Source organism: Malaclemys terrapin, chromosome 1, assembly GCF_027887155.1.
Source record: "Malaclemys terrapin pileata isolate rMalTer1 chromosome 1, rMalTer1.hap1, whole genome shotgun sequence".
Lineage (NCBI taxonomy): Eukaryota > Metazoa > Chordata > Testudines > Emydidae > Malaclemys > Malaclemys terrapin.
The window spans coordinates 62422043-62433452 of NC_071505.1; the positions used below are offsets into that span (position 1 = coordinate 62422043).

General features: G+C 42.0%; 1 protein-coding gene across 1 annotated transcript in view; it reads right to left on the minus strand.

Annotated features, from left to right (window-relative positions):
• WIF1 (WNT inhibitory factor 1) overlaps positions 1-8724 on the minus strand; it is a 52787-nt gene extending 44063 nt beyond the window's left edge. The window contains exons 1-2 of the mRNA XM_054016183.1: positions 8304-8724; positions 7725-7864 (exon numbers count right to left, since the gene is read on the minus strand). Coding sequence (XP_053872158.1) covers positions 7725-7864; positions 8304-8445 — 282 coding nt within the window. The 5' untranslated portion in view covers positions 8446-8724. The remainder of the gene's footprint in view (positions 1-7724; positions 7865-8303) is intronic.
• Positions 8725-11410: the final 2686 nt, after the last annotated feature.

Here is an 11410-nt window from a genome sequence, read left to right on the forward strand (position 1 = left end):
ACCAAGCCAAACCATCCCTAATACCGGTGAAATGTACACATACACACTGTTTCAGATGTCTATTTATAATGTCATGAACAAAACACATTTAGAGGTCTGAGGTAAGGTTGAGCAATGCAATGTGATTTTTTCAGTACTTTGAGTGCAGTGTTGGCGATAGTATGGTTGAATTTAAGGGTTCTGATTCTCTACTATGTCTGGGCTGTACTCAGATGTAATGGCAAGCGGTTGCTGCAGCAAGCCAATGGTAGTTCCCTGGACCTTGGTGAGCCAGTACCAGCGGAAGTTAGTGCAGCAAAGGCCCTACAGTGATTTCTGAAACTAGCAGCCCTTACACCAGCAGAGGATCAGGCATAGAAGAGCTTGGCTCCACTACACCCCAACTCCATACCCAACATGTCCTCTCCTCCCCTGGTTTAAGTTCACTTTGTGCTGCATACGCGGCACAAAGTGAACGTAGTGAATCAAAGAATCTGTCCAAATTGTGTTAGAGGGCATATGTGTTTTGAAACCAGTGGAGGTACACTGCTGTTAAGGTGGTATAATGCAACAGAGAATCAGGCCCCTGATGTTGGTGTCTTCAGTAACTTAGACTTTCCAGAGCCAGTAGATCTCCAAACCATGGGCTTGATTCTCCTCTCACCCTCATTGTTTTTACATCAGTATAACTGCATTCATTTCAATAGTTATTCCCGACTGTCACAAGTGTAGGTGTAACACCGACCGACCCTGGTCGTCGGCAGGCGGGATTGAACCTAGGGCCTCTGGAGCTTAGTGCAGGAGCCTCTACTGCATGAGCTAAAAACCAACTGGCTGTTAGGTAAGGCTGTAGAGCAAACTCATTTTATCTCTTTTTCTCTAAGTGGTCTCAGTGCCACCTGATGGGACTGAACACCACTCCCAGGAGGTGTGTGAGTTACATATGCAAGATCAGAAGTAGGCCCCATGTCGTCTTCAAGCTGTTTTCACTTCAGTGTAGGGCCCCACAAAAGTTGGGCCCCACAAAAGTTACACCCCACTTCAGTAGGGCTCTTCTTTCAAGCCTGTCTTACCCTCTGAGCTGGAACTGAAACCCAACTTCCTTTGCCTCAGATCCATTTCCAGTTGCCCCACAAACCATTTTTCCTGTCTTCAGCCAGATACCCATTCCAGAACTTTCACTCCTCAAAGTCTAGCTATACAGGAATGCTCTGCAGGGAGTAACCAGCAACTCCTGAGGCCAGCTCCAGAATATCCCAGTAGTTTACAGACCAGCTCTAGCATATGCACTTCACAAAAACCACCATTGTACTGGCATTACGTCCTCTTCCCCTTGATGATAGTCTTAGAAACAAAGCCAAGGATTGAAGGGGCATAAAGAATGAATTGCAAGAGGTGCTCCCTCTAGGACACAGCTGAAGCAGGGGAATGTGAGGAAGCTCACACTATTATATTGTGTACACTGTACTGTACTATTATGTGGCTAAACACAAGATTCATGCTCCAGGGCTGTCAATCTAAAAGGATAAACTTAAAAAAGAACATCAGTATGATTATGGTTTCCCTGAAGAGAATCAGGAAATATGAGCTTGATCCTATAAGGAGCTGGGTGCCCTTAACTCCCATGGATGCCAGCAGTGTACATTCTGTGGAGGAGGAGAGTATTCAGCATTTCATAGGAGACACTCTGCACATTGCAGAATTGGGCCCTATCAAAGCATCACCCAAAAAATTAACATCAATAGATCTTCCTCAGACTAACTACAGAAATAAAATAAGGTGTCCTTCACTAACCCAATGGGATTTTCCACCTCCAAAAAAAAAATGTCTAAAATGAAATTTGTATTCTCACCCTGATTGGTATAATAGGAAATGTAACAGACTTTATGTGATCTTTCAAAACCCCTTAAAGCATCTATTTTGAGTATTCTACTCAACTATTATCTACCACTTCCATATGGTGAAAACATTTTTCAAACTACTGTAAAAAGAAAACTCAGGTGGCTTTGAAAACTCATTACTCCTAACTAAGGTAGGCACAACATTAGAAATAAAACTGACCAAATGTAATGTAAACATTGTAAATATGACCTAATATTTTACCATTTCAGAAAATGTAGGTCAAATAACAGATCTATGCATAGCCTATGTGAGAATGGGGCCCCAGGTATGTGTTTAAATGCACATAAGATGCTTTGATAGGAATACTGTCAACACAAAATTGATCCAAAATTTAGATATTACAAAAATAAGATGTGCACAATGCCTAGGGCCAAAACAAATGTTTTCATGCATTAATTGTTTTTACTGGAAACAGTTCTTATTATACAAATCATTCCATTGCACTGTTTGCAACCCTAACTTTACAGTATTTGGAACCTAAAAGGGAAATTGATTATAAACCAATGTGAAACTGATGTCATTTGTTTTCCAAGTTGAGAGCACTGTAAAAGTAAATAAACACAATAAGTGAAAAGTAAATTGGGGTCTAAAATTCAAACGCGTAGTTAGTAACATAGGGAGAGATCTGTTTTTTCCAGTATATCATTTTAAAGTTTGGTGTACCTTTAATTCCAGTATTTGTCAACAGCTAGTTCTGTAAAAACATTGAAAGTTTTATTACTTCCGCTTTTTTATTCAAAGCACATCTCTGTTTTGTTTTTAGCAATGTTCTTAAAGAAAAGAATAAGCACTGAAAATTCCATTGAAGGGTTTATTTTCCACAACTACACTGCTGTGTAAAAAGTGTAATTGTGTAGTTTACATATATGCCATGTAAATTACTATGGAAACCAGATGTAGCTTATAAGGTGCCTTGTAAGTCATTTCTACTGAGCAATAAAGCTTTTTTTTTTTTTTTTTTGGCAAAACTTTGAGAAACTTACTGCTGTTTTCTATCAGCAGATAGAACAGATGGCTGGCACATGCCTGCTTTACTAAATGAAGTGGGATCTCTATAGCATTACTCTTTGATCCCTGGTGGCATGTCTACAACACCAAGATGCAAAATACCACAGCAGAATAGAATCTAAATATTAAAGGTTTGGAGCTATGCTTTTGATACAAGAACCCCCTTTTTAAAAATCATGCCCACTGTATGTAAACATATTCACATTTCACATTGAAATTGTGGTACAGAGGTCAGAAAACAAGGTATTTCCTCTGTTTGCTGACATGAACCACAGTGAAGGTACTACTGTAAATCCCAAGAGTCCAAAGTTATGCAACCGCGTTTATCATAACTTCCAAAACAGTCATAATTCCATTAGAAAAAATGTGGCCTGTACACATTAGACAATTTTAGAAATAATAAAAATTGCTGCTGTAATTGCTATGTACAAATGAGGTGTTTATTTATGTTCAGCGATTCCACTGAAATATTATTTGAACTGAAATCCACCACCTCTTGTTTTCCCTTTATTTTATCAGTGGTGTTGTAATATTTAAATGTTTCTCCCATTATGCCAATAATGGTATATAACAAGTAGTCTATTCACCTTCCTGAGGGAGGGAGGAAGCACATAAATCTTTTAACATAGTCAGATGTTTTCTTATTCCTTCATTCTGAGCCAGATTCTGATCTCAGTCACATAAGTAAAAATATAAAGTAATTCCAATGAAGTGGGTTATTTTGGATTTACCCCCATGTGGATGAGATCAGAATCAGCCTCTCTGAGCTGTAATTTTATCTCCTTTCCTAAGCCTCCTTTTGCAAAACAGAAGGTATGCTGAAAAACATCATAGAGTGACACATGCTCCCCATCTCACCATACAGACTGGACACCGCTTCTGCATTATTCAGTTACCAGTAAGTGTTGGAGCAAAAAAACCCGACTTGTTTTTGATCTTGACTCTTCTTCTGCCCACTGAATTAATCAGATGCTTATTTTGTCTTTATGCTCCAGTACTTACCTCCTATTCACTGACAAAGCCTTTGCTTTATGTTGATTCTGATCTGCAAACACTCATATCTATGCTTAATTTTACTACCAAAGCAGTCCCACTGAAATCAGGGGGACTACTCCCATTAGTAAAGTTAAGCATATGCATATGTGTTTGAAGGTTTGGCACCTATATCCCCCTCAGATATTGCTAAATACTGCTGAAGTGCTATTACCAACTGCATGCTGTAGGACTACCCTCCAGTGAGCAAAGTAAAGCATGTTGCAGCATAAGTTAGCACACTAGGGACTATTTTTCTCCAAATTAGGAAGGCTCTGCACACACATCCCCCAGCATCAAGAAGAGAACAGAATAGACCCACAAATCACTTATACCTTTTGCAGGATATAAAAATGAAGCAACACCAGTGACTTCTAGTGGTTACACAGATGTATGCAATGTACAATATTATCCCGTGGGAACATTTTTTTTTTAAACACAGAACATCTGTACAACATTCTGAAGTACAATTTTTCTAAACATAAAACTACAGCTGTTACAAAGTTTACACAGCATAGGTAATACTGGGTGGAATTTTAATAAATAAGGTCCCAATAAATAAGGTGGACTGAGCAGCTTAGTATGCGTGGCTCCTCTTGACCTCACTGGGTATTGAGAGTGCTCACAACCTTGAAGTATCGACTCTTAATTTAGTTATCCTCCCCACAAAATTTGCCATAATTTTGAAGTCCCTTATCCGCAATGAGTTGCTCAAGAATTAAAATAAACAAACATTTTTCATTTACTAATGAAAATGGCTTTAACAGTTCCTACATCAAAGATTTTTTCCCCCATGTAGAAACAACAAAAATGTCCAACTGCAAAGAAAAGCTAAGGAAATTCTCAGACAAAAACTAAGGCTGAGTAAAGGTTTCAAACACATAGTACTTACCTGGAGTGTGCAACAGATATTTGTAAAAGCCATTACATTTAAAATAAAAAGAAAACATTTGAAAATGTGAATTTAAAGTAAAAACTTTTTTCAAATGTTGGAAATATTGGAAAAGTGGAGTTCTGAAGCCACAAACAACCTTAATTCTGTCCTTTTAGCACTGCCACTAAGTTAAATTAGGTGCATGTGCATGTTATTTCAAAATTATCATTCTTATTTATTGGTTTTACCATAGGGCGTAGGAACCCTAGTCATGGACCAGGACCCCAGTGTGCTAGATGCAGTACAGTGCTAATTAATTTTGTAGTTTTGACTATGGACTGTCAAGATCTAGGGCAAGACCCTTATACTGGCTCCAACCCCTTTACACCAGGAAAAAGGGCAGGAACAATATATAAACACTGTCAAAAAGCCCTGGTTCCCACCAGGGGAAGATATCCTTGGCACAGAAACTGTGGAAGACAGATGTAAGGCTGGCCTCAGAGAACCTACTGGGACAGGAAGGGCATGTTGGGGGTGGGCCACAGCACACACTACTGTGGAGATTTCAGGGAGCACTGCAGCCCAGAAGGCAACCCAGAGAGGCTGCCTTGCCAGTCCTTGGAACAGCCCAGGATTGGAAAGACATGAGGCTGGCTTAAAGTCACCATAGTCACCCCGTCTGGGCTGTGAGTTAGAACTCCTTACCTAATCTGCACTGATACATCATGTTTAAGTATCCACAGCCATTGGAACAAACTGCTCAGGTATACATACTCTGTATGCACAGGATGGAGGTGGATAGGGGCAGTAAGTGCTAACTAAACAGGATTATATATTTTCCACCAAATGAATAGCCTATGTTATTTTTAGCATTTATTTGACTGAAAGCTAACACTACTTTAGAAACAGGAGGAGTGAGACAGTTAAGGTTGTTTATAGTACTTTATCTCCATATATTATTTTTTCCAATCATTTTTGTTTTACCTTACCTTAAAAATTCCAGAATTAAGGTTTGTGTTTTTAAAAATCAACATTTTTCTCCTTAAATAATTGCTATGTCTTATGCTTAACTAAATCCTTCACTTCATCTTAATTTTTTTACCTGAAGTATGTAATAATAAATTATTCCAATCGGTTTCTGTAGAAATTAAACTCCTTTGATAGTTCTGATCTGATTTTGACATGGGAGATATTCAAATAGCATTTGTGTAGATATACAGCCATTGAAACTGTAGATTAATTACTTTTTAAATTTTAAAATATTTAAGGATGTCAAGGCAGTTTTAACTAATATGATTTCAGTAAATAAATTAAAGAGAAAGAAGAATGATTTGTTGAACAGCTTTGTCACAGTTCAAATGGGATTTCATCCTGCAAGGTGCTGAATACACTGATCCCAATCCAGTAGAGATGTTAAACACATGCTTAACTTTAAGCGTGTGAGCAGTGTCATGCATTTCAAATGTTACAATCACAGCTTTCCAACAAACTGTTCACTGGGTTGCAGAAGAGGGGACTTAGAGCAGAAAAGAAAAAAAGAGGATAGGGAAAAGGAATTGGGTTCTCTCTGATGTCTCAATCCCACTACCCAATAAGATTTTTTTTCCTCATGGACAGCAGTACAATCATGCCTGTCCTGGGACATGTTAACTACGGCTAGTTACTTAAATAGCACTCTGGTATAATTTTTGTTTTCTCTATAACTATAGATACAAATAGATCCCAGTCCCCATACAAGTCACTTTGCTTCTCTGTGCCTCAGTCCTCATCTGTAAAATGGGGATGATAGCACTTCCCTACCTCAGAGGGGTCTTGTGATGATGAATATATTAAAGAGTGCAAAGCATTCAGATACTAAGTACTTAACATAGATAGAAGGGTATGACAGTTGCTGTAAGAGATTTCCTGAATCATAAATGACCACTTTGAAAAAAAATGTTTCTAAACAATTGAAAACTCGCATAGTTATAAAGTTGACCAAACTATAACCAAAATATTCACTGAATATTTTGAAAAGTACATGATTTTTTTATTGAACATTCTCTTGTATAAGATGCATAGACTGCTTTTTTTTTAAAAAAAGTTGTTTTATTTAGAATTCTTTTCTGTTAAGCTGAATATGTCTCCGTATCCATGATAACTTTAGACCAACATGATGCAGTGTTATGCAAATTTAACATATTTATCAGTCTGTCAAATTATGCATACTTTATCTTTTCAGTAAAAAAAAGTTAAATAGAGAATTGTGGGCTCAATAGATTGCAACGTTGCATAGTTTTGCCATTATACTTTGTAGAAATAGATCTAGGCAATACAGCTCCTATTTTAACACAACTATGCATATTGAAACAGCGTGTGTGTATTTAATAAATGAGTCATAGTAGAGCTCCATATGCTAAAACCTTATGCTTTTTAAAAAAATAAAATAACAAAATTGTATCCACATTATGGACTGTTGACCTGTAAAATTTCATTTAAGGCTAGCTAATGTCTTCCTCATGAGCCTGTGTTGTCTAATCTTGTTGGTTCTTTTATCCTTAGTTTATCAGCAAAGAAAGCATACCCTCCTTCTTAAAATCCCATTTTAAAATTTACTTCTTCCAAGAATTTTCCTTATAATAATTTCCACGTCAATAATGTGTCCACAGCCTGCCATGTTACCACATATTTTGTTGTCTGAATTAAATTATAAACTCGTTGGGTTAGGGACAGTGTTTTATTCTGACTTTATTTAAAGCATTATACATTTTCCATGCTCGATAAATAATTCCTATAACAGGTGGTTCTAGATCAAAGGCTCATTCTTTAGTGTCTTTTTGGCACATATCAGAAATAGTTTCCTAAAATATTCTAAAAATTAAATATTTGCCTCTGCTGAACATATTTAAAGAGGACTTTTTTTCTTCTTCCAGTCTCAATCTGTACCTACCCTTCCTGTTGCATGCCAGGTAAAATTCATAGAGTGGATATTGACTGGAATAGCTGGCATCCTCTGCTGGGCTTTTCTGAAATCATGAGTGAATGGGGCCATTTTCCCCTCTGAAACAATCAGAATATCCTCTTCAAAGCCTGTAAAACAAAAATATACAGACTGGAAAGAGGGAAATGAAGCAGGATTCTCATGTATGATGAACATTTTACTGTAGAGAATGTTTATCATCGCTATCACCGAGTTCTTGGGAAGCCTAACCACTGGGATAAACTTTCCCATTCCTATGCTACAAGCAACAACAATGTCTGAACCACCTAAAGTTTCCACTGGCACTTCGGTTTTCACGGCTAAAACACAGAGCTCAAGTGCATCGGTTAGTCTTTATGGAGGGCTACGCCTTTCAGCAGGAGCCCCACTAGTGCAGGTTAACAAACTGCTTGGAGAAGTAACTCACTGAAGCCTCTAGGCAGGGCGGTTTCATGGGGCTGGAAAACACGTTGCTGAAGCGCCTCCAGGGAGACACTGACTGGAGCAAAGAGCCGGTGCTAATGCGAGGGGGGTAGAGCCCCAACTTACCTATCAGGACTCTGGCTTGATGAGCATCAATCCACATGTAGAGAGTGTCCTCTTGCCGCTGCGCAGCCCGCGCCGGCAGAGCCCAGAGGCTCAGGATGCTGCAGAGCCCGAGCGCGGAGCAGAGGGCGCTCGGACCGGCCATGCTGCTGCTGCTGCTGCTCCGAAAGGCGCCGGGCGCTCCCTCGCGCTGCCTTCCCCTCGCCCGGTCCCGCGCGCACACGCCGCGTGTCTCCGCGCCGACTGGCTCTGGGCAGCAGGCTCTGGCTGGCCGCGGGGGGTGGGTTCGCCCGCTGGCAGCAGCGAGCGGGGCTGGGAGTCGGGCTGAGCGCGGCTGAGGGGGGACGTGCCTGGGAAAGGCACCGGCACCCAGCGCTGCTGCTGAGCCCCGCTAGGAGGCGCCTGGAGCAGGGAGGCGAGGCCGGGCTGGCAGCGCGGCTCCCCCAGAGGGGGCCGGAGAAGCCCGCCGAGTCCTTCCCTTGCTCGCCCGCACTTCCCGGTGCTCGGCAGGGAGGCGAGGGGAGAAGGGGGGAAGGAACGGGGAGGGGGTGCCGGCGGGGAGCGGGTGTGGGAGGCGCAGGTGGGGATGGGAGGAACTGGGGAGGCGGGTTGTCCAGAGAGGCGTTAGATGGGGGATAAGTGGCAGAGAGATACTTGGGAGGGGTGAGTACAGGGGCTAATGGGGGCGGGTGTATTGAGTGCTGGGGGGAGTATAAAGGTAATGGGGCGTCGTGGGGTGAGAGGGGGCAGGGGGAGTACAGGGGGTAATGGAGCAGGTGGGATGTATTGAAGATACAGGGCAGGGTGAGTACATGAGGTAATGGAGCAGGTGGGGGGTGTGGGCAGGGTGAGTACAGGGGGTAATGGAGCAGGTGGGGTGTGTGGGCAGGGTGAGTATAGGGGTAATGGAACAGATGGGGTGTGTGGGACATGGGGCAGGGTGAGTACAGGGGGTAATGGAGCAGGTGGGATGTATTGAAGACACAGGGCAGGGTGAGTACATGAGGTAAGGGAGCAGGTGGTGTGTGTGGGGCAGGGTGAGTACAGGGGGTAATGGAGCAGGTGGGGTGTGTGGGTAGGGTGAGTATAGGGCTAATGGAGCAGGTGGGGAGTGTGGGACACGGGGCAGGGTGAGTACAGGGGGTAATGGAGCACGTGGGGTGTATTGAGGACACAGAGCTGGGGTGAGTACCGGGGGTAATGGAGCGGGATGGAGTGTGCGGGGGACATGGTGGGGTCAGTACAGGGGGTATTGGAGTGGGTGGAGTGTGCAGGGAACACAGGGTGTGGATGAGTACGGGGGGTAATGGAGCAGGCACATAGATGATGGAACTGCCGTACCCCGTGTCTTGAAGTGGTTTCCATCATATACAAGTTTTAAAGTTTGGTTCAGTGGCTCTCAGCAGCCCCACTATACAAATTGTTCCAGCACCCCTGAGCAGGCGTGATGGAAACAAGGCTTAATGATCTCTGTACAGGGAGGTGTGTGGTGGAGGGAGCTGCCCTTTCTTAGCATGTGGCAGTACGCTGCTGGGGTCAGTGTTGGGGCACACACTACCCAGTGTTCATTCAGTGTGTGTTCTCTAGGACACACCATTTAACTTTGTGTCTTTCTCACGTGCCCTTCTGCAAGGCTCCCAGTCCCTCTGGCTCCCAGGGCTTGCAGTGAGTGAGTGGGCTCTGGGCGAGGTGGCTGGGGTTGGTGAAAGGTCCTGTGCACATGGAAGCTGCTGCAGCCCGGCCTGCCTCCTGGCTTGTGGCTCAGCCTTACCCAAATCATATTTACCAACAGTGCATATAGTTTCATCTGACACTAAAGTTTCCCCACCACTTTGTTCCTGTAACCCCTTTTTTAGCAAAGTACAGTAGCACGTGCCTTACCTAGCCCTTCCTTCAAGAGGACTTTGTTCTGCGGGTTAAGGACAAAGAATAGGGTGACCAGACAGCAAATGTGAAAAATCAGGACAGGGGGTGGGGGGTAATAGGAGCCTATATAAGAAAAAGACCCTAAAATCGGGACATCTGGTCACCCAAACAAAGAATGATACAGTTTACAGATATTTGAAATAATCAGTCCTCTGATGCCTGCACCCCTTTGCTTTACCAACTAACACCTACTCTGTATGCATTTGACTGTGACTTTACTCAACCTGTACTCTGCAAGCTGATTTGCGTGACAAGACCACTGCTACCTCCTACAGTGCCTAGCCGCTTTAAAGTCAGAGGGGTTCTGCACAGGCCCATACCCCACTGCATTATTCGTGCCTTAGGTCATAAGGAATTTGGGACAGGCATTTTGTCTCATGCACCTGGGAAGTGTGGTGTGTGTTTATGATGCTATATATTATCAAATTATTATCATTTGCATTGCAGTAATACTTAAAAGTCCCTTGTTAATAAGATAAATATAATAATTAAAATAGGCAATTCTGAAAAATCATGACTCCTTGCAATAATGAAGTTTCTAAATGCACATTGACAGTACAGTAAATTTAGGTTTTGTATTGGAGAAATGTGAACCAAACGGCATGTGTGTGCAGTTGGGCAGTGCCAGTGGCACATGGGCCTTCAGCAGAGCAGTGTGCTCCAGTGATCCTTTCCCTGAACCCAACAAAGGCAAAGTGCCAGCTTGCTATAGCAGCCTTCTAACTACACAAGCTAGTGACTTGTGCTGTGAGTACAAGCATTACAGGGTTTGCTTTGCTTTGGCACACAGATGCATTGGTGAATCTGGGACAAATACCACATAGGAGCGATCAGGCTCTATCTTGCACTTGGACAAATGACATAATGTAATAGATGCTATTTGAAAATATCAAAGTAATGCTGCAATTTACATAGAAACCATAGCTTAACTAACAGACATAAACTAAATACAGCTGGTCAAAAAAATCTATTAAAAAATGTTTTTAAATGAAAAACAGACTTTTTAAACCAGTTTTTCACAGAATTCTTTTTTCCCTAATTTTTTTTGTTTTGTTGTGGGTTTTTTTTTTTTTTTTAATGAAAAGCGGAAAGCCAGACAGTTTGGTTTTCAAGAGCTAGAAACTGACCTTTGGGGGAAAGGGTGGGGTTGTTTGTTGTAAAAAAAAACCCTGAATTGTTTCCAT